The sequence below is a fragment of the Microplitis demolitor genome, chromosome 8, assembly GCF_026212275.2.
Source record: "Microplitis demolitor isolate Queensland-Clemson2020A chromosome 8, iyMicDemo2.1a, whole genome shotgun sequence".
Lineage (NCBI taxonomy): Eukaryota > Metazoa > Arthropoda > Insecta > Hymenoptera > Braconidae > Microplitis > Microplitis demolitor.
Genome location: NC_068552.1, coordinates 514,439 through 537,185, shown reverse-complemented (window position 1 = coordinate 537,185; position 22,747 = coordinate 514,439). Strand labels below are relative to the sequence as shown.

The 22,747-nt window shown below is 28.0% G+C and overlaps 4 protein-coding genes across 5 annotated transcripts; 2 read left to right on the top strand and 2 right to left on the bottom strand.

The window, feature by feature from the left end:
- The first annotated feature begins 69 nt into the window (after nt 1-69).
- Nucleotides 70-1,598, top strand: LOC103576117 (ras-related protein Rab-28). Its single transcript, XM_014444050.2, has 4 exons — nt 70-409; nt 534-719; nt 1,013-1,249; nt 1,324-1,598. The coding sequence occupies exons 1-4, from the start codon at nt 335-337 to the stop codon at nt 1,546-1,548; spliced, it is 723 nt and encodes a 240-aa protein (XP_014299536.1). The 5' UTR covers nt 70-334; the 3' UTR covers nt 1,549-1,598.
- A 616-nt stretch (nt 1,599-2,214) lies between these two features.
- Nucleotides 2,215-4,248, top strand: LOC103576135 (putative transferase CAF17 homolog, mitochondrial). Its single transcript, XM_008556193.3, has 3 exons — nt 2,215-2,435; nt 2,522-3,731; nt 4,166-4,248. The coding sequence occupies exon 2, from the start codon at nt 2,563-2,565 to the stop codon at nt 3,676-3,678; it is 1,116 nt and encodes a 371-aa protein (XP_008554415.1). The 5' UTR covers nt 2,215-2,435; nt 2,522-2,562; the 3' UTR covers nt 3,679-3,731; nt 4,166-4,248.
- On the bottom strand, nt 3,843-7,243 carry LOC103576152 (RNA-binding protein 34). Of its 2 annotated transcripts, XM_008556236.2 has the most exons (5): nt 7,115-7,243; nt 5,448-6,859; nt 5,039-5,340; nt 4,756-4,961; nt 3,843-4,203 (listed from the first exon to the last, which is right to left on the bottom strand). In XM_008556236.2, coding segments are annotated over exons 2-5 (1,887 nt in total). In that variant the 5' UTR covers nt 6,826-6,859; nt 7,115-7,243; the 3' UTR covers nt 3,843-4,202. The 2 variants fall into 2 exon arrangements, with proteins under 2 accessions (XP_008554458.1, XP_008554448.1); XM_008556226.2 differs by lacking the exon at nt 3,843-4,203 and having other exon boundaries at nt 4,581-4,961.
- Nucleotides 7,244-10,786: 3,543 nt separating this feature from the next.
- LOC103576252 (venom acid phosphatase Acph-1-like) lies at nt 10,787-14,966 on the bottom strand. Its single transcript, XM_053741201.1, has 7 exons — nt 14,772-14,966; nt 14,170-14,277; nt 13,382-13,647; nt 13,101-13,257; nt 12,886-13,009; nt 11,993-12,207; nt 10,787-11,914 (listed from the first exon to the last, which is right to left on the bottom strand). The coding sequence occupies exons 1-7, from the start codon at nt 14,865-14,867 to the stop codon at nt 11,657-11,659; spliced, it is 1,224 nt and encodes a 407-aa protein (XP_053597176.1). The 5' UTR covers nt 14,868-14,966; the 3' UTR covers nt 10,787-11,656.
- Nucleotides 14,967-22,747: the final 7,781 nt, after the last annotated feature.

Below are 22,747 nucleotides of genomic sequence, written 5' to 3'. Positions count from 1 at the left end.
TATATTTAGTATATATTTGTTGTATATTTTTAAAATGGTGTGTAAGTATATCATGATATTTTCTATTATCTACATACGCGGTGATGAATAAAGCGCAAGCGCATTTATTGTTTTATATATATTGCGATGTACGAACAGGGTTGTTCTTAGCCACATATACTCCCTACTAGATTGACACAAATCGTCACGCAAGTAATACTAATATCGATTGTATGGTAATTTATTCATGCAGAGCGATGAAAAAAGTCTTTGTTGAGTGGTCGATTCACTCAGTAGAGTTTTATGTTGCATTGAGTGTACGTTTAATTTCAAACATAACTTTTTCCGCGTAAAAATGAATGAATTGGATGATGATTTACGAATAAAAGAATTGAAAGTTGTTTTGGTTGGAGATTCCGGTGCCGGTAAAGTAAGTTGACTTTTTTATTTCAAAAACTTGTTTAATTTTGGTCATTTAAATTTTACGACACAATTTAATTAAAATAATGTTTAAAAAAATATAAAGAATTTAAATTATAGATTTTATTGTTCAGACAAGTATAGCGACGAGGTTTTGCAATGATGAATTTACAAGACAGTATACTCCAACCGCTGGAATTGATTTTTTTGTGAAAAATCTTTCTTTGGGTCCATATAAAAATGTTAACATTTATGTATGGGATGTTGGTGGTCTTTCGTTACGAGGAGCTATGTTAGATAAATATGTATACTGTGCGGAGGTAATTAAATACTTTAGTAGCATTGTTTTAAACAAGTTAGTTGATGAATGTCTTCAGCAAGACTTGAAGAAGATTTCATCAAGTTTTGCTTAAGACTCTTCTTAAAGACTTACGGAAATCTGTAGAAACAGTCTGCAGTAATAGACGAACTAAGTGTCTTACCTCAGACTTGCCAAAGACTGAAGATACAGATTGTAAAACTTTCTGAAGAATGTTACTATGGACATATTTATATACATTTATTATAATTTTAATATTATTTGCTAAAAAGTTTATGTAATTGAATATTTTAGATTATTCTTTTAGTTTACGACGTGACAAACAGCTCGAGCTTTGATATTCTCGAAGATTGGATTACTGCAATAAATGAAATAAATGATAAGCAAGAAGAAAATAAACCATTAATGGTAATTGTTGGAAATAAATGTGATATGGAACATCAAAGGACTGTTAAACGAGATAAATCTCATCGATATGCTGCAGATAAAGGTTTTATTTATTATGACATGTCTGCACGAACGGGTGAAGCGGTATTCTCTTTTACTTTTTTCGCCAATCTTTTGTCGATTATTTTATTTTATAAATGATATTGGCTTTGTTTCAGGTAGCCTTGTCAATTGCAAACCTCGCCGCCAAAGTATTGGGTGTACAATTAACGAGAGTGGACCAAGATTTTCATAAACCAATTATTACAGCTGAAATAGGTGATACTGTTGATATGCCAATGGTAAAAAGAATTGTAAAAAGGCATCCTACTAAAAAATCGATTCTCAATAACAATTACCCAACTCTTCCATTATCTAAATCAACAGTATGTTCGATACAATAATAGATATATATATATTTATATATAATAATATCAGTGCCTTGTAAATTTAATACTTGATGGATTAATTAAATTTTTTATCTGTACAAAATATAAAAAAAAATAAATATTTCTGCAAATATATTTAATTTATAAAAATTGAATAAAAGTGCGTTTATTCATTTTTTTATTTTCGTTTATATTTTATCAAGTTTTTAAATAATTATAATATATATTAGTTTACTACGATAAATATAAATATATATGAAGTCTAGTTTTTATCTATCATACAAATGAGTCTTGGTTTTTTTTTGTAATAATTTTTTAAATTCTATACTATGAAATATTGATGATACTGAAGTCAACTGACGTCTAATAATTTTTTGATTATTTTTCAAAACAATTAATTACAAAAAAAAAAAAAAAACTAAAAATATGCACATGTAGAAAATTCAAAGAACTACAGGTGCAATTTTTTGAGATATTTTTTTTTTATAATTTATCGTTTTAAAAAAAATTCAAAAATTAATAGACGTCCGTTAACTCCAGTATCACATTGAAATTTTGAATTCATATATTTCTGAAGTAAAGTATAAAAATTTTTCAAAATTAAAACTGTGTCAGCAAAATTTGATTGATTATCCGTATCATCGGAATCTTATAAATTCGTCGTGCAAAGATCCACAGTGGTAAAAACCGAAAACACCCGAAGTTTACTCTCGTGCTTAAGAATTTTAGTTCATAGTTCAGCATAACCAATAAAATTAAATTATTTTTTAAAATTACTTTTATCTAGTCTGCAAATAAAAGTAATTTATGTGTTATTGGTTATAACATAAAATATATTTTAAAAAATAAAATATTTGACATATCGATAAACAATCACTTGAAATAAATTTTTAAATTATCATGTAAGTAAAAATTCAAATATGTTTTTCTCATTATTTAATTAAGTATATAATTTATAATTAATAAAATATTTTTGTAAAATATTTAGTAATCGTTATAAAGGAAAGTAAAAAAAAATGTGCAAATAAAATGATAAAAATGTCCAGGATACCATTAATTGGGATTAGACAAAAAAAATTATTATTAAGTAAACATGTAATTAAAAATAATTTGCGATTAAATAGCACGTCACAAAAATTACATGTATTGGAGCATTTGAATAACCGGAATTTACTTAAAGTAAAAGGTAAAGAAGTATCTTATTTTTTACAAGGATTAATAACAAATGACATGAAGCATTTTGATGATGGCGTTACAAATATTTATGCGCTATTTTTAAATACCAAAGGCAGAGTACTGTATGATACTATTGTGTACAAAGGATTTGATGAGGAAACTTATTTTATTGAATGTGATTTAGATGTAATAGATGCATTGCAGAGACATCTAATAATGTTTAGAGTACGTCGTAAAATAGATGTAGAGTCGATGATCGATAAGATGAAAGTTTGGGTTTTGTTTGACACAAATTTAAATTTAAATGCTACAGAAATAAAGTCGCCAAATAAAAAGAATGCGTTGGAGGGCGAAATAATTCCATGTGGATCATTGAATAGTAAGACAAGTAAATCTATTGATAATATCATCATGTACACAGACCCGAGAATATCTAAACTAGGGTATAGAATTTTAAGTGATAAAAATGTAACTGAAGATGAAATTATAAAAAATTTAATTCCCGGTATTTCGATAGATAAAAATTCGCTGAGTTACAGGGAAATGAGATATAGATTAGGAATAGCTGAGGGCACGATAGATTTACCACCTGGTAAAGCGTTTCCTTTAGAAATAAATGGGGATTATTTGCATGGAATTAGTTTTCACAAAGGATGTTATATTGGCCAAGAGCTGACCGCTCGGACACATCATACAGGAGTAGTAAGAAAGCGGCTGATGCCTTTGATATTTAACGAAACAGTTGTAGATAACATAAATTATGACGAAAATATTGTTGATGATAATGGAAAATCTGTTGGTAAATTTCGTGGGGTTGTAAATAAATATGGGTTGGGATTAATGAGAATTATTGAAGCTAAAAGTGCTAGTAGTTTGAGTATTTTAAATAAATCACTAAATATATGTAAACCTTATTGGTGGCCAATAGATAGTCAGAAAGATAAATTGAAAGTTGATGAAGGAAAATAAAGATATTATTTAAATGAAAAATAATTGTCATTTAATTATTCATTTTTTAAAAAGTAATTAAACAATTAATACTTAATGTATACATATGTTAATTTATAATAATAAAAGAACAATTTTAAATTTTTGTTTCACGTACGCAGTAAAAAATATTGTGTTAAAAAAGTCCATTAAATTAACACATTGCAGTGTTATTTAAAAAAAATTTTGTTTTCAATTTATAATACAATAAATATATTGGTACAAATAAACATTTTCGAATTTTCAAAAATAAAATGCAAGTTGAGATTTTTTTAGTGCCGTCACTGACATCCAAAAAGAGTTAAATTTACTTTTCATATTTCCCGAAGTTTGTATTGAAATTTTAACACAAATAGTCTGCGTTAAAAATTTTTAATACAATAATTTTTACTATGTATTTTTTATTTATTTACCTAATATTTTTTTTTATTTTTATCTAAATGAATAAATTAATTTGCCTGTTGTTTAGGATGGATCCAGAAACTTCATCATCAAATGTTATAAAATCTGAAAGTAATTCAGTGAATTGTAAAATAAACGAGACAAAACAAGACTTGGGCGGTATATTTAAATGTTGTTTTTGTTTATTAACTGAAAAATATAATTACAAAGGTAGCAAACCACCTTTTGCACGAGATATATCTTATAAAGAAGAATGTTATATTATGAAAGATCCGTTTTGTTTACCTAACAGAGGCGAAGTACTAATAATTGGTGGTGATTGTTCAGTGTGTAATAAATCTGTATGTTTAGGTTGCAGTATTTTTTATAGTAAACGATTTTGTCAGGAATGTGCTACAAATAATGACATGTACTTGCCACAACAATTACAAATTAAAAAAAAACTATCAAATAAAAATAAAAATTAATATTTATGACCTTAATTAATTTTTCTTTTTTTTTATTCTTATAAAATAAAAAATCATTCAAAATAAAATTATATACAGTCCATTTATGTTTTTTTTTTAAATTGAGACAAAAACCTTTTTCTAACCATATATAATTAAATATGAGAATAAAAAGTTAAAATATAAAATGCAACTCTAAATATTATCTTACTAAGAAATTGGCTTTTTCGGCTTAGACATTAATTTTCCAGCCATGTTCTTCTTCTTCTTTTCAAATTTGTTAAATTTCTTCCCCTTCTTTTTAGCATCTGCTGTTTGACCTTGGAATGAATCATCATTGGAAGTTGCCTCGCTTGAATCCTGTGGTTTTTTTGCTTTTTTCATTCCTTTAGGTTTTCCTGAGTCCTCACTTCCAGCCTACAATAAATTAATCAATAATTAATCATACTTACATTAATAAATTCAATTAGTAAAAAACATATTTAAATACTCACGTTGTCATTAGTCTTGGCTTTTTTAGGAGAATTGTCTCGGTGTCTTTGTTTGAAGCTCCGCTTTTGACCAGTTTTTTTATTGGAATTAGATGGACTCTGTGGCTGATAGCGCTGTACTCGTATTTCACGAGTACGTAATTCTGTACCATTGATATCAAGGGCCAAAGTTGCAGCATCTTCAGATTTGAAGTTTATGTAGGCAATTCCTCTGCATGCACCTGTCATTCTGTCTCTTACTGTCCTGACATCTTCTATTTTCCCACACTTGAGGAACATTTCCCAAAGTTCATTATCTTCAGTATCTATAATAAAAATATTTAAACTTTTAATTAATATCCAACTACTCGCCAAAAGTCTGGTCTAAGGAATGTAAGATAAATTTGTAAACTGTAACAGGTATTTTACTTACCAAAAGGTAAATTGCCCACAAATACTGATTTTTTTGGGTCCCTTTTTTTCTCTTGCTTAACTCGGTCAACTCTCAAATAATTTCCTTCAAGCTGTTTTCCATTCATCGACAGCGCTTTAATAGCAGACTCTTCAGACTTATATATGATATATACACAGATAGTCTTGCATTTCTTGTGGAACTTCTTCTTGATAGCAGCTACTTTGAAAGACATCTTTGGAGATTCTGGAACGACGCCTCTCACACGAAGACTTTGAATCGGACCAAACTTATTAAATTCGGCCTTCAGACGTGACTCTTTAATGTCATTGGGGACATTACCGACGTAGATAGATCTTTTATCTTGATCTGCTTTTTCTTCGGCACTTAATCGATTTGCTTCGTCTGTAGATCCTGTAGAAAGGGATGATGAGTTGTTACTTTGTGTACTGGTGTTCTGAGGCTCATCTTCTTCGTCTTCACTTTCATCAATGTCTTCATCCTCATCATCATCGTCGTCATTGCCTTCAAAATCTTCATCATCATCTTCATCAACTAAACTGTTGCCAAGAAGATCTTTCAATCCTGGTGCATCATCTTCGCTATCATCATCATCGTCATCATCGTCTTCATCATCATCATCCTCGTCGTCGTCGTCATCATCGTCATCCTCCTCACCATCATCTGTATTCATAGACACATTCAAAGACGTTTCACTCTGATCCATTTCTTCATCATCATCATCATCATCATCATCATCATCATCATCGTCATCGTCGTCGTCGTCATCATCGTCATCATCATCGTCCTCTTCCTCAGATTCTTTTTTAACCTCAGCCTTCAGTCCTTTAAACATTTTTACTCCTTTCTTAGCTTTAGTTGATTCTTCTGCGTCGCTGTCTGCTTCGAAATCATCATCATCGTCATCAGAATCCTCAGCTAAGCTCTCGCCTAAAAGATTTACTTTTTGATCATCAGACGACTCATCATCATCATCATCGTCGTCATCATCTTCTTCCAAGCCACTCACATCTTCAGGTATAGAAATTCCTTCATTGATGTCATCATCAGAATCTTCTTCCTCTTCTTTTACTTTTTTTGAAGCCTCATTTTTTTTCTTCTGGGCTTGTTTCTTAGTTGAATTATTCGGTGAGTTTTTATTGTTGACTTGTTTTTTGTTTGAATTATTAACCTCAGTTTTAATTGATTTTTTAGGTGAATTATTCTCGACTATTTTCTGAGAATTAGCGTTGCCATTTTTTTTATTGTGAATCAGTTGAACTTTCCCTTTAGGCGTTTGCTTGAATTTAGGTTTTTTATTTTTTTTAATCTGACCCTCCTGAATCGACTTTGCCGGTTGCACTTTACCCGCTTTTTGTGCGCCTTTAGGAATCGCCATTTTTTTTTTCTGTTTATAACACAAAGACCTTAATCTGTAACAAAAAAATTTTGATTATTCAAAAATATTATTTAAATATTTGAATTATTTAATTACATAAATTTATTTATATAAATAAAATTCAATTAATTTCAAAGTATTAAATATTTTCTCGACCACGTGTAGCACGCCATCGATTTTTAACCCAAGTACAAAATAATACGATATAGTTAATTATTTAATTAATTAAGTAATGAGATACTATTTAATGAATTAAAATATTTGATAGTGTTATAAATTAAATACATACCTTTTTTGAATAAATTAAAATGATCGGTGGAAATTGAGAAACGTTTTACTACAAGTAATTACTGTAAGTGATAAATGCCGCAAAACTTGTTGGAACAGAAGCCGGAAAATGTGTGACGGCCATTGAGAGATAATTCAGTTGAGAGATCGCAGTGACCTCTATTTGAATCTCTTACTGTTTAATAAATAAAATTTTATTTTAAACAGTTACAAAAATTTCCGGTTACAATTAATTTTAAGATTAAAAAAAATAAATATTAATTATTGTAATGTTTAAATTTTTATTTAATTAATTTATGATCGATAACGTCAAAATACAAATATTTAATCCGGAAGTTGATAATTTTAGTCTGCGCATGTATGTTAAATTAATTCTCGGCACTTTGACTGCAAACTGAAGTCAAGTTTAAAATTCAAAACCGAAATCTGTAGTCGGGCTTGAATTTCAAATTGTTAGCAAGTTTCGTAGTCAACTTGCTGATAATTTGTACTATGTAATGTAGTCCGAGAACTTGAAAACATAAGTTGACGTATATTTGCTGTCAACTTGAAAGAGTATCGAGTCAAAAAACTTAAAATTTAGTTTACTAGAAATACGATTGAAATTTGACGGCACGATGATAGCATAAAAATTGATGTCAATGCATTGTTAAGGGTAACATTTGACTAGCCAACTATTGGCTGCAAATTGTTGACTTCAACTTTCTTAGGAAGTTTGCGATAATCTGAGGCCGCATTATCATGGCAACTTGACAACGAAAGTTTCTGTTTTGTTGGTGAAATATTGAAGTTGATGTCAAGTTAACGAAAAGGTTGTCAGATATATAATAATAGATTTTTCTTGATTTGTAAATTTAAATATATATATACATATACAAATACAACTAATCGGTAAGGTAAATCTTGTTAGGTAACAGCTACCTAAGTGTATTAAGACTCGCTAAGCAATCGACTTTGAGATTAATTAGACCGCCAACAATCTAGCAAAAAATTCAACGATAAATACAGCAACACGAAATTTCACCAATTTCGCGTAAAATTTCAAAATTTAAATTTAATAACTTCATTAAAATTTATGTGTTTAAACTAAGATTCCATAAGAAAGCCATCCGGGGGTCTCTAAGTGGTCGAAATGGGCCAAAATACAGATTTTGGCCACTAAAATCGACCGAGAAAATCTATTTATTGCTCTAGCGGCTATAATTTATAATTTAGCAATAAAATATTTTTTTTTTCAATTCGATTCACGGTTTGTAAAATTGGTGCATGTATTATTCTTTTAAAAAAATGAAAAAAAAATAATAATTTTTATGTAAAACTCATATTCGATTTATTTAGACTTATTGAGATTTTAAACTATTCTACTCAAGTACGATGCATACAGAGTATGACTACCGGCTTTGAACACTTTAAGAATTTTTATAAGGCGATTTATACATTGCAAAGACACGATCGATCTTCATATCGTTATATTCAAAGTTACTCTATATAAACTTATTTAGTCACTAAGTTTTTTGCATTATTTATATACAAAAATAAAACGATCTAGTGTCCGCGAATGGTGTATTATATAATGAACTTAGATTTAAACTTGACTTCCGTAATGAATTTGGTCCAAAAATTTAGATCACAAAATTCCAAGTCAAATTTCTATCAAAGTGATTCATTACTAAAAGTTTTTAAATTTTAAAATTTGAAAAGGTTTTAATTTCGTAAAAATTCAGTCGATTTTTTATCAAAGTCATTTCAAGTCCCATTTAAACACGTAGTAAATTAATCTTAGTATCGATATCAATTTACTAGACGGAAAGTTGTAGGAAATTTATGATAAAGTCATATTTGTATCACGATCTGAGGTTCGCGTTGAAGTTCAAATCTAAATTCGACATGAACAAAAATTATTTTACTGGCAGGTGCTTCTGCGCTATCTCCAAGTCAAAATTTTATTTTTTATGATAAGATCAATTTTGACGGACTTGAAATTTCGGAAATTGAATTCACAGAGAGTAGATCTTATCATGCATGGAGAGTATAGATGGCAATAAGAGTGAGAGGTACCGTGTGGGTATTTAAGTGTCAATAACTTGTCGATTTATCAAATCTTCATGTCATCCATTTTACTTCTAAGTGATATAGTTTAATTTTATATTTTTGAGAAATAAATTTCGAATTGAAAATAAATTCTTGTAATTTATATATTAATTATTATAATTATTCAAAAATATTATTCTAGTGCATTTTATGTAATTGAAAACAAAAAATAATCTATCGTTTCTCAAAAAATAATTTAAAAATAACTTGCGTGTATTATTTCAAGATATTATGCAATGATGAAAATAATGTATACATTTTTTATCGATAAGTTTATTTTTTAATATCATATTACGCACACATGTATATCTATAATATATATATATTTTTTTTTATTAATTTCCATATTCAAATTAATATGGTTGTGATATACTAAATAATTCATAAAAATTTATTACTTTATATTACATCATTTTCAAGGCAAATGCTGAAAAATTTTCATTTAGAATTCTTTATTTTACTGTCTATTATGTAATATTTTTTCAAAAATATCAATTTAAGTGATATAAGTATGTTTTTAAGTAATTCTAAGTTGTTCGACGAATATTAATAAAAATATTGATAAAAGGATAGCTATATTAATGTGTCCCCGAATAAATAAATTTTAACCCATAGTCAAGTTTTTTTTCGGCCGATTAGACCTGAAATTTGTCAAAATTTAGCCGACGGTCAATAATAGGCCTATTCAATTTATTGGCCAAATTTATTCTAATGAAATTCTACAGCTTCTGCGTGATTTTGGCGAAATTTAGCCTTTTTCGTATTTAAGTCATTGCTATGATCATAAACTAAGCTACTAAATACTTATCTAATTATCTCGAAGCTTTTCGCTGTCATTTAGGTGACATTGACATATATATGTTAGTATAGAAGAATACATTCATAATTGTTATAAAAGTAGGGGTGACTAGGGCAATTTTTTTTTGTAAATGTTAATCTACAGTCTTTATAAAAAGTATGAGGTAAATTAATAACCGGTGGTACAATGTGGAGTGATCAACTCACCCCATACTTTCTAGAACCTGTAATGTCTTTAAATTTTTACAGGAATTTGGTTTACAGCTACGTATACATGTCTGTATGAATTTATCCGGATCTTGGCACGTTCCAATGCGAGAGAAACAATATAATTAGAGAGTAAAGAGAGTATAAGTAGATGTAGATCGACCGTGTACTCGAGGCCATATAAAATGTAAGCAATGTCCTTGTTCGTCGATCCTTTCATATCAACGATTGAGAATGTATCCAGTATTGTTGTGAACTTCCTTATAACGTTACTTCATTGCTAATATTTATGTCACACTGTTTTTTATAAATCAATATGACATTCTATCATATTATTATTATACTAAATTCAAATTAAATCCTGTTATACTTTAGATGAATAATTATAAATGTATCAATAAACATGTTAATTATTATAAATTTAATTATTTATTAGCTAGTTATTAATATATTAATGTATTTTATTTAACTATTACAAAAATAATTTTTACCATAAAATTTATGGATTACAATAAAAAGACTTAAAAAATACCTATATATATATATAATATTTTTTTTTATTTTTAGCTACTTGAGACATTCATGAATTGGAATATGCCTTTTCACACTCGCTGATGCAAGCTGGTCTATTCTTAAGGGAACTAAACATTCACCAACACAAGAACAAGGCTTGGTTTTCTACTCTTGACTTTTGTCGCCTGGCCAAGCCCAACAGACATAGAACACATAATGTCAGCATTCACCAGCCGTGAAAAATAATTCATTGTTGCAAAACAACTGGTGCCTAAATGTTTTCCTCACCTGTTGATTGTAAATTTACGCTCTTCCTTTAGTTTTTTATCAGCTTAAAAAAAAATACATCATTTTTTAATAATTCAATTTATAAAGAAATTACTTTTTTTACATTTATATAACAAGGTAATTTAAAGTTCGATATTATCAGGTTAAACAAGGTGTTTGAACCTTTCGCCTCAAGAGAAATAGACTTATCGATTAGCTTTAAATATATGCTTTCCTACTTAACTCTGACGTTCAATAATTTCATTTATCTGTTCATCCTACTCTAATATTTTTGAGTACCGTCGACTACCCCGTCATAAGCTTGTTCTAGAGAATGTACGGGAAATTTTTCTTGTAATTTCAGGTTCCCCACTACCGCGCCCTTACTTTTGTTATCGACTACCTGTTATAAGTTTCTTTTATTTTATATAATTTTGAACGTCATATTGACGTTTTATTACAGACGCGACTGCCGATTTTTCTATTGTTTAATTACACTAATAATAATCATTAGAGATGAGCATAATGCTCAATAAAGTGAAGACAAAAATTTTATTAGAACTGGAAAAACTTGCAGTTTTCGGACTTAGTAACAACTGATTGAGGAAAAGAAACTTATAATGGGTCCACTGTATACATCCTTTAATTAAAATTTTCTTTTGCCATTTTAAATTAATATATTAAAAAATTTTAATGAGAAAAAAACCAGGCAAATAAATACATTAGTCGTATTAAAATTAAATCTGCTGCTCGATGAAGCTTTTGAATTTTTTTCATTTTTTTTCAAACCATAACAATCTGCCTCTTTATCTGTAGCAATTACATCACGAAGCAGTTTCAAAAACTGATCAAGTGGACAAAGTTCAGTGCATCCTGGTATCGTTTGTGTAATAAATTGTTCCGTTACTCCAGTCCACAATTGCACCTGAGTTCATTGAATTAAATATATAAGAGAAGTCGAAAAAAAATAAAACTGTTCATTAAAAAAATTATAAAAATTTACTTTAATAAAATAATTGTTATGCTCATCTTTGAGAGTCTCAAATATGATAGTGGAACCATACAATGGTAATATTGGATCATTAGTACCGAGCGCTCTGGCTGCAGCAGCTACATTCAACTCATGAGCTGAATAAAAAAAAGCTTTTCTCTCATGTGGTTGTAATACTCCATCTCTCAATGCTTTCATTCCTTCTGTTATCTCGTGCAGTAAAATACCTAAAAATAAACAAAACAAAAAATAGTAGATATAAATAAATTTATGGGTTGTAAAGTCAGATGAATAAAAAAAATGAAGATTTTAAGAGTCATCAATAAAAAACAAAATTTTTGCCTTGTTTTTGAAATTAATGGTTCAAATGTTTGATATTACGGCGAAAATATTGGTCTTATCAGAAAAGTTTTATTACAAAAGTTGTAGAAAATTTGATTTTCTGAAAAAAATGTCTCTTGAGATTTTTTTATAAGACCAATATTTTCACCGTAATTCCAAAATTAAAATTCATAATGAATGATTCAAATTTTTTATAATTTTTAAAATCTTAATTTTTATATTACGGCTTTTTTATTAGTCTTAAGCAAAAATTATAAGAGACATTTCTTCTAGAAAATTAAATTATAAACAACTTTTATTCGAAAATTTTTTTGATACGACTAATATTTTCACCGTAATTTCAAAATTAAGATTCATAATGATTGATTCAAATTTTTGATATTTACCAAAATCTTAATTTTTAAATTACGGCTTTCTTATTGGTCCTAAGCAAAAATTATAAGAGACATTTTTTTTTATAAAATTAAATTTCCTACAACTTTTGCTAAAAAAATTTTTTTCTCAGAGTTCCAGAGTTTGAAAAAAAATCTCTCATATAAACGCATATAAAAAAAAAAACATACCTCCATTTAAACGCTTTAATTTATTTGTATATGATCTGAGATTAAAATCCAATTCTGTTATTTCTTTCATAGAATTTGGATATACATTTTTTGTCCATTCTGGTAAGGTTAAATTTTGAGCAATCTAAATATAGCAGTAATTTAAATTAATAAATAAAAAAATTAATTTTATATTTACAAATATTAAATTCTTGTATAATTGAATAAATGAATACCTGTTCGTTAAATAAATTATACAAATAGTAAACTGCAGAAGTTTGGTCAACCTGTTTGCCAGTATTATCAGTTAAATATTTCATCACTTCTTTATGTTTGTTTATCATATTTTTCGCAATGCCTTGTCCCAAAAAATTTTTGTACTCTTTGATGTACCTTGAGATTAAAAAAAATTTATCGCCAAGATTTGAATATTTATTTGTTGTTATTATAATTTTTATAAGTGAGCTAAAATAATTAACAGGATAAAAGTCATGTTCTCAGTTTTATGTAAACTTACTCCGGACAGTGATGTGGGAAAAGCAAACTGTCTTGTTCATTTGGTACTGAAACAGTTGACACGGGAATCCAGGGCAAATGTGGATTCCAAATTTGTTTACCAGTTGGAGGAAATAATCCTGCGAGAACAAGTTCTAAGGACATCTGAGTTCTAGGAATGTCCGTCGAACGGCCAAAAATCAAGCTAGGCTGGTAATATGGCCCGAAAAATTCGCCATATTTTTCTCGCAGAACTTGCCCGATTTTGTACTCTCGTAATTTTCCTTCCTAATTATAAATTTAATAACACTTTTAAAAAGTTCCGATTGAAATAGTGATTAGCTACGACAATAATTAAACATGAGTACAAAAATATTTATATTTTAATTGATAAGCTTGTTAAATGTATAATTGGTATGTGAATCAGACGATAGCCATGAAAAATAAATATATAAAATATATGCTGTTTGTAGTCCAATTAAATGCAGAAAAAAAATATTTTTAATTAGCTCATAAAATATATATTTAACATATTCTGTATATTTATAATTTGATCGTCAAAAGATATATGAATTTTAAGGACAAACTATCAAAATAATCAATTTTAAAATTCAAATTTTTAAGTTTTTTATTATAAATGCCCCCCCCCCCCTTTATAGTGAAATTTTAATAAAAGTTACAGAAACAAATAATATAATTTTGAAAAATTTCGAGGTGTATTGTGACTTTAAATTTTAGAATAATTTTATTACAAAATTATCTGCTTGTATGAAGTAAAAAAATTTATATGAACTGTAAGTAATTACTTACGTTTGTTAGGTCTCCGCTATCCATGGGGTAGTACGAATGATTTCCATGTGGGTCTGTTGGGTAGTTTTGAAACTCTTTATGCGGCACTTTATCACCATGTCGAAAAAGCTACAAAAGTATATATATATATATATATTATCAACAGTCTAACGATTAATTTTATTCTTATCACATTTTATGGCAAGCGTTTATTTTTATTTATTAAAGTTTCATATCATATTCTTTTATATAAAATTGTTTCTTACTAACGAAATATTCTGTACAAAATATATACTTCATTTTTACTAACCACTATTTCACTTTTATCAAAAAAACGAAAAATTTGAATTTTATTTATGAAATTCAATGACTAAAAATTTTACTAATTTCATCGTATTTTACAGTTATGTTTTGTGAAGATATATTTTATATTAATAGTCATAAATTTTACTAACAATTTACAAAATACAAATAATGTTATATTTAAACAGCTTACTGCAGACGTGTAATAAAAAATGAAATTTATATTGACAAGTTATTTAAAAAGAAATAAATTTTTAATAAATAAAAATATGTTACTGCAGAAAAACAAAAAAAATTTTTAATTTTTAACTGAAAATTACCACGTGCAATAGTTTTATTTCTGCATCAGACCTGACTATTCCAATGAGTCCTTGGATAATGATAATCTTGAAAACTTTAATCCACCAAAGTGACATGATATATTAATTACTATGAACAAATAATATTGACACAAAACTCGCACTTAAAAATAAAAAGACTATTTTTTTTTTGTAAATACGTCAAAAAAAGTTGTTACGTCGTTATATCACAAATGTTTAGAGCGATATGATATTATTGGTATATCTGACTCAGTCCCGATGAGAAGGTAAATCCCGAGTGGGGGATTCCAAAGAATAATACAGGTTTATATGAGAACTGTTTACTTCATTGGTTCTTTTCATGTCTGATGATGAAATGCAGATTAACAATTATAAATTAGATAACAAAGTTTATTAGTATGTATTATGTAGTGATATATAAGACAGATGAATGAGAAAATGTAGGAAATGGCTACTAATTGATCCTTAATAGCATTAGTGAATTATAATTTATTTAGAAATCTCACATATATTCATTTATCTAATATATTATAAAAAATTTATCGTTAACTCGGAGTAAATGATTTTTATTTATAAGATGCCCTCGGAGTGAATTTCACTTCGAAAGGGAGTTTAGGAAAATATATTAACCAGAAAAACTCCGCAGAGTGAAGTAGTAAAAAGGCGAACAGTAAATTACTATAATATATAGTGAGGTCAGATCTTTTATTATATATTTCGACATTTATATTGAGTACGGAAGTAATTACAAGCCTGTTTTACATAAATTTACGCGAAATGATTTTAAAAAATTCGAAGCAGCTGAAAATGAAAACTTTAACACATCAATTTAAAAAATTTATTAAAGTCTTAAAACTCTGAAGCGGAGTAAATGCATATTGAAATAGAGTCCACATAGAGTGTTTTTTTAAAACTCCAAACTCCGAGCGACAGAATAATATTCACTCCCGATTTTCTATAGTGTGACCTTTCGACGCGCTTGTTTATTCAATGGGTGTTTTAAATAAATGGCAATAACTCTGGAAAAGTATAAAATTATCACTGCCTATGGTTCATTACACATTGAATCGTATTAAATAAAGGTATAAGTTTTTGTCAAATTTAATTAGTATTTTAATTTCTTTTACTAATTTATAAATTTATTATTAATAACTTAAACAATGCTTATTTTATACAGGTCAGTCAACATTCTCACAAAATAGTAATTAATTTATCGATACAGTATATTCTTTCGAACGACGTCATTTGATAAATTAAAAGTGTATTAAGCTAAAACATTAATATAAATGTATAGTATTAATTAAAATCAAATACTACATATTCACACAAAAGAAATATTTGCAGTTCCATCTACTAATATTTGGTAGTGAGTTTATGTTTTTTAAAAATTGGTTTATTTTTTTAAGAGTAAAAAAATTTCGAATTTTCATGATACCCTGGAGCGATGGGGGCGTTTAATTAGTTTTATGGCTATTGTTGATGTCCTTAGGGTAGACCGGGGCTAAAAGGTTCGATTTTTAAAAAATATAAAATATTTATGGGAAAAATAATTATTTGGTTTGTGAATAATTAATTAAAATAATAAATTTATTTTATTATGGTTTCAAGATAAATTTAAAATCTTAACATGTATTTCAATAAATGATGCTTTCTATATTAAATTCAAACAGAACTTTGAACCCCTGTACGGGACTAAGTTGTTACCGCATATTGAGCCAATTTGTTCCAATTGATTGTTGAAGTGAATAAGAAATAGTCGATATAAATAATATCCAGAAACTCTTTTAATATAAAGTTTACTAATTAAATAATTCAGTACACACTCAATTTTTTAAAAGTAAATTATACTGAAATGCAAATAGTAATTTCTAATTGTCATTAAATTAATAAAAATTTGAAATCTTTGTGACATTTATGGTAACAATTACAATAAAACATGGGAATGGTTTCCATATCGTATGCTAACAGGTTTGTTTTGAAAATTCATCATAAGAATGGCACACAAAAAAAAAAAAAGGATTTCTTGGCGCAAAAAATTTTTTCTTGTTCTAAGAGAATTTTTATTTAACCCAAGAAATTTTTTGTATTATAAAGTGAAAACAAAAATTTTCTTGGGGTGAGAAAAAATTTTCTTAGAACCAGAAAAAAATTTTTCAGGCGAGAAAAAAATTCTTGAGCCAAGAAAAATTTTTGTCTTCAATGTATAATACAAAAATATTTCTTGCGCTAAAAAATTCTTTTTTTCTGTGCATTCATATAAATTATGGCATTTAATTATAATAATTATTTCCGAAATTATATTATATTATATCTCATAATTTCACGTAATTATTACGTTATCTCTGAATAATGTTCAGTTTTATCGCTTCGTCTGTCCATAATAAGATATACCCATTTTATTATATTATAGGTGCGCTCATGCCGTATAATTCGATAAATTTCATTCATTCTTATTCACATGAATAATTAATTTTTATTATTTTATGTATAGTAGACGTCCGAGACTATATATATGTATATAATTATACATTTAAGGTTTATAAAACAACAAATGACTAAATTATCGCCTTTATCTTGGATTGTTACATTTATCCGATTTAATAGAAATAAAGATAATTATGAATACAAAGTTTTATTAACTCAACTGTTGGCAATCGCTTTGTATAGTGAAGATTGTTCTGCAAAGCGAGAAATTCAAATAAAAGTTTTGAATAAACGAGTCCTTGAATATTGTTATTAATTAATATATAATCATATATGAAGTTATTAGTTACATAATCATAGGAAAAATCGACAGTTATTTTTTGATATACGTGTAGGTGATATTCACTTATTTAAGGATTTTGTTCCTTATAACTCCCTTTTTCTATTATTTCCTATTATCATACTTCTCTGTATATATTCTGTAAGTTGACAGGGTAACGAACTCCTAAAGTAGTCTACAACTATATCAGTATAGTGAACTGTCGCATTTGTAGAGTTTTGACTTACAATGGAATATAGTAGTGGTTATCTCAATAGACATTTTCTTTAGAACGTTGCACTCTAAGCATTTGACAAACAAGTAAGAAAGTGACACATAATAGAAAATGACATGATAAAGAAAGAGAAGCAGACAGTTACTAAGATCTGATATAAAATGGAATTGAATAGATGTATTGGCAGATGGCGAATAAATGATTCCGATGCTTAACGGAGTATCGGATTGTTATCAAAGTACTTTGATTTATGTAAATTATATGTAATTTAATTAAAATTATAGAATTACGCTTAGTTTTAATTGGATTAGATAGTTTTATGTTCTGTTAATAAATCAGTATTACAACAATAAAATACGCACTCCTATTCGCCCTCAAAACTACGCCTAATGGTTTCAGGAGTCACCACTAAGCGGCGTATGAGCGCACAGACTTTTCCTACTCAGACACATGCCATCATCCTTTTATCAGCCGTTCAAATGGACAATTTTTTTTTAAATTGTTATTAAAAATTTTTCGCTTAATTCCAAAGCAATGAGAAAATTTTCTGTCCATTAATATTGGAACGATACAAAAATTTTAGCAATATTTCAGGTCACGTATCATCGAGACTCTATCGAGGGCCATCTTATATCTTGTATAAAGAAGACAATGCTCAGTAAAAAAGCATGTGTTGCGATGTACCAAGTGTACATAAACTCGCTTATGTTTAACCCAGTTTGACATACCCAATTTTTTTATTTTCCTTTCCTTCAGTTTCTTTAAAGAATTTTTAAACAAGAAAAAAATAACCGTATAGATTATCCTCTTATACGTTTTTTATCCACACTCGATGACTTTTTAATGTCTTTTGAACGTGATTCAACAAAACATTTAAATTTCTTTATTCTTTTTACACACCTCAAACGTTAAAAGTTTCGCGTGCTCTACTTTTATTTCATCAATTTTTGTCAACATACTCAAAACTGACGTAACATTACGTCATTTCACTTTTATAATTTTTATGTGAATAAAACAAATTTAATTGTTAATACTAGTGTGTTAATTTATTGAAATATATATGCATAGAAATAATTATCATAAATTTCTCTCCGTCTAGGGATTATTTCATTTGATCTAGAGTTTTGAGTATTCTATTTTTTAATTTTGTTAATTCAAATTTTGTAGTTTGATTGAAGTAATTCCTTCTGTGAAGTTACTGATGAGTTTCAAACTCAGATTGTAATTGAGATATAATTTGATTATTAGGTGAATGAAATTGAGTTAAATAAAAAAAAGGTTAAAAACAATCCACAGTACAAAGTTAGTTTGCACTTATTTGCACATTGTTTACAGCGAATAAACTTTTATCCAAAATCTAAAAATAAAAATAATTTTATCCATCAAAAAGCTATTAGCTTTGGTCTTTTGATCAGTAAAATTGTTTATTTTATATTTGTTTAACCTTTGATGTCGACCCGGCCTCGACATCCGAGCTTCACATGTAATGCAATACTTTTAACATTGAACTTTGGCTAAAATGGTGAACGAATCAGGACTTGGAAAATAATGCGCAAACCCCACATGAGGGAAACGCCGACCTTGGCCGATCATATTCCCCTACTGACCTAACTTACTAGTTAGGGCTCTATCGACTTTTGGAAAGCCTGCCAGGATTATGGATATATTGTATTTCTTGTTTATTTTCTATACTTTTAATTGCATTTAACTAAAATATGTATGACTCATAATTATGGTAATGTTTGATTAATTTCAACATGCGCAGGAAAAAGAGAACAGCAACTATTGATACATTTGGGCATTTAATATATTTTGAGCGCAAGAAATTTTTTCTTGTTTCAATAAAACTTTTTTTCCATTATGCGAAAAATTGCTCGGGGCCAGTAAAAATTTTTGTGAGGAAAGAAAAAACTTTTCAAGGCAAGATATCCTTTTTTTTTCTGTATAGTTTTTGTCTTGGTTTGTTCGTATATTATTTTTATGATATACATAAAATCTAAATGATATATAAAATCATTAATTAATTATCTCAGTGTGTTACTTTTTATCGATTTCTTTATTAGAGATGTGATATAGTGCCTGTGGGGTTTCCTGCCATTTGTTGATTCAATCACTTTGGTCTATCCCGCTGAGATGGACTAACTTTATATTAAAGACTTTACAGACATTCAAAACTTTATTTATTCTATCCAAGAACACAGTTATAAATTTATCTCTTTTTTATTTTCCCGAATAGTTGACATTCGGAAATTTATTTTATTATTGCAATCCCCAATTCTTTCAAATAATATTAAAAAAATGACAACTTCCCATTAATAACCATGCAGTTATAAACCCAAACGAAATATCCTTACAGTAAAACGATAAAAATTTATTTTAGGATTATTGGATTAAAGTGTTAATTAAATTTAGTTTTAAAATAAATATTTAAAACTATCGAATATTCCTACTGCAGTTCAATACTTTTAAATAGGAAAGTGCTTATATATTTCACCGAAATTAATCAGCTCAAAAATTTTATTTAACAATGAAACTGCGTTATTGCAAAAATTTGTCAGTGAGTTGTGAGTTTTGATTTTTAAAATTCTTTAGATTTTAGAGTGAAATTAACTTTGCTAATTTTTTAGTGCACAGTAGAATTTACAGAATTATTACTTTTTTAAAATCAATAAAATATTATATAAAAGAAATCCGATCAATCACTTTTGTTCAGTCTGACCAAAAACTGAGCAGAACTACTGATGAGTAGAAGGAAATAAGAAATCGACGTAATGTTTTTTATCCATCCAACCGACCGTAGACATAGGAGTTAAGCTCTGTGGCAACAGCTCGTATGTTTGTCTGTGGTACTTTTTTTCTCAACATGTTTCAAAAGTATTTTTAGCTAGATAAATAAAGTGAACGTTTCGAAAGCATGAGTTATTTGAAAATAACGAAAAAAATTTTTTTTTACTAATCTAATTAGTTAAATTACTCATTCTTTAACGTCAGCCAGATTTTGACTATTTCTAGACCTGGTCGTTAGTCAAATTTTACTCATTTTAGGTCTATTAGGATTTTTCCCATTTATTCACTATCTCTGTACTCTTTCCCCAATTTTCGGCCGAGAAAAAATTGAAATTTTTTTCATCAAATATACGAGATAAAATGTTAAAAGATATAAATATATTTCTCTGAAATACTGTGACTGGATAAAACGTAATACCTTTTGGAACATTGATACGCTTAGTAAATCTTATATGCTTTAAAGATATGCAAGTATATCGATAGATACTATTGAAATACAGTCGACTACCCGTCATAAGCCTGTCCGTAATAAGCCTCTTCCCCTCAATTGGCTCTTACTGAGTCCAAAGAGCTTTCCCCTCTTAAACACTTTAAGAAGTTTCATACTAGACAGCCCGTTATAAGCCTCTGTCAAAATTGTCTAAATTGTAAACTAATAATAAAAAAAAATAGACAAATTGATGATTGAAATTTACTATGTTTCACAAAGAATAAGAATAATGGGAACCACATTCAGTAAAATGTAAACTATTGTTCATAAATGTCATCATTGATTACATTCAAAGGCTCTGTTACAATTGAATAGTTTTATTGCGTTACATTCAACCCGTGAAAAAATATTTTTTTAAAATTTAATAGCTTTAGAAAATTGTATTAAATTCTGTAATATTTTGAATTTTATGATATCAAATTTATAGAATTCTATAAAACTTTATAAAATTTGGTAGAATTGCATGAAATTTCATGAAAGATAAATCCAATTTTTAGATGATTTGTTAGAATTTTCTTGAGTTCTATCAAAGTTTATAAAATTTCATAAAGTCATACTGCGTAAATTTTTCATCAAACCTTATAAAACTTATTATAAAAGTTTAAAACTTGATATCTCGATAAATATACTTCCTATTAGTACTTGATTACGTGTGGGCCGACGCAGTGAATAGCAGCAAGGAGATGGAGTCAGTAGGATCCAGGTTCGAGCCCAGCAGTCGCTGGGATTATTTTCGTCATTAAAAATAATATTTAATCTGTCTTATTCATTAGATGAATATTTATAATCTGGTTGTAATTTTTTTTTAACTATTAAATACTTTTTTTAAAATAACTACTCTGTAAAATTTTATAAAATTTCATCAAGGAAATTTAATAAAAAGATTTTTCGGGCGGAATAAAAATGAATGAAAAAATTTACCATGGAAAAGTTTAATTTATATTTAATGGAAATATTGGAGCTTCTGGTGTACAAATAATAAACCAGATGAATCTCAGTTCTAACCTGGTGATCCTATTTATTTATTTTATTTAGACATTCCTTAATACGTACGCAAGCTCTAGGAAAGTCCACAGGTGCAAGGATTCACTCACCAGGATTTAGATGAACAAGAACCAGCAGACGAAGAAAGCCGGAGGACTTTACTTTTCCATCTCCGTCGATTTTATTCTTCCTCAGAGTTGTGGAGGCTGCGCGGAAAAATCGATAGACGAGCCGGCGAGGAACGCGAGACAGCGCAAACGACGCAGTCATCGTCGAACCGGCGGGCCAAAGGATACGTGAGCGCTGATAATCATAAAATTGTTTAGCTTTTTACTATTATCAATCACAAATTTTATAACATAAATTTAATTATTATCACCACGATTAGAACCATTATTATAATTATCACTCTATAATTTAAATTCCTGTAAATATCATCGTACCACGTGGTTTGCTGTCTATAAAATCTCCGAGGATAGACGCTATAGGCAATGTGGAGTTCGATGCAATGCTGCAAAACAAGAAAACGTTATGATATCAAAATAATAAAGACTGTCGTCTGTGACTAATGTTCGATTTTACACGAATTTATCGATTCCTAATCGTCGGGAAAATAATTTCTGCTCCTAATAAAAAAAATTATCATTTTATTTGAGATAATAGTTTCAGAAAAGTGTTAAATGTAATTTATCTCGTTCATTAATGTTATTATATATATATATTTTCTGTGATAAATA

Coding starts and splice junctions, on each gene's coding strand:
- LOC103576117 (XM_014444050.2), top strand. CDS start 335: ATGAATGAATTGGATGATGATTTACGAATAAAAGAATTGAAAGTTGTT. Junction 410..533: donor GAGATTCCGGTGCCGGTAAA/GTAAGTTGACTT, acceptor TTTATTGTTCAG/ACAAGTATAGCGACGAGGTT. Junction 1,250..1,323: donor CTGCACGAACGGGTGAAGCG/GTATTCTCTTTT, acceptor GCTTTGTTTCAG/GTAGCCTTGTCAATTGCAAA.
- LOC103576135 (XM_008556193.3), top strand. CDS start 2,563: ATGATAAAAATGTCCAGGATACCATTAATTGGGATTAGACAAAAAAAA.
- LOC103576152 (XM_008556236.2), bottom strand. CDS start 6,825: ATGGCGATTCCTAAAGGCGCACAAAAAGCGGGTAAAGTGCAACCGGCA. Junction 5,341..5,447: donor TGTGGGCAATTTACCTTTTG/GTAAGTAAAATA, acceptor TTTTTATTATAG/ATACTGAAGATAATGAACTT. Junction 4,962..5,038: donor AAGCCAAGACTAATGACAAC/GTGAGTATTTAA, acceptor AATTTATTGTAG/GCTGGAAGTGAGGACTCAGG.
- LOC103576252 (XM_053741201.1), bottom strand. CDS start 14,867: ATGTCACTTTGGTGGATTAAAGTTTTCAAGATTATCATTATCCAAGGA. Junction 13,648..14,169: donor ATAGCGGAGACCTAACAAAC/GTAAGTAATTAC, acceptor ATTTATAATTAG/GAAGGAAAATTACGAGAGTA. Junction 12,208..12,885: donor ATTAAAGCGTTTAAATGGAG/GTATGTTTTTTT, acceptor GTTTATTTTTAG/GTATTTTACTGCACGAGATA.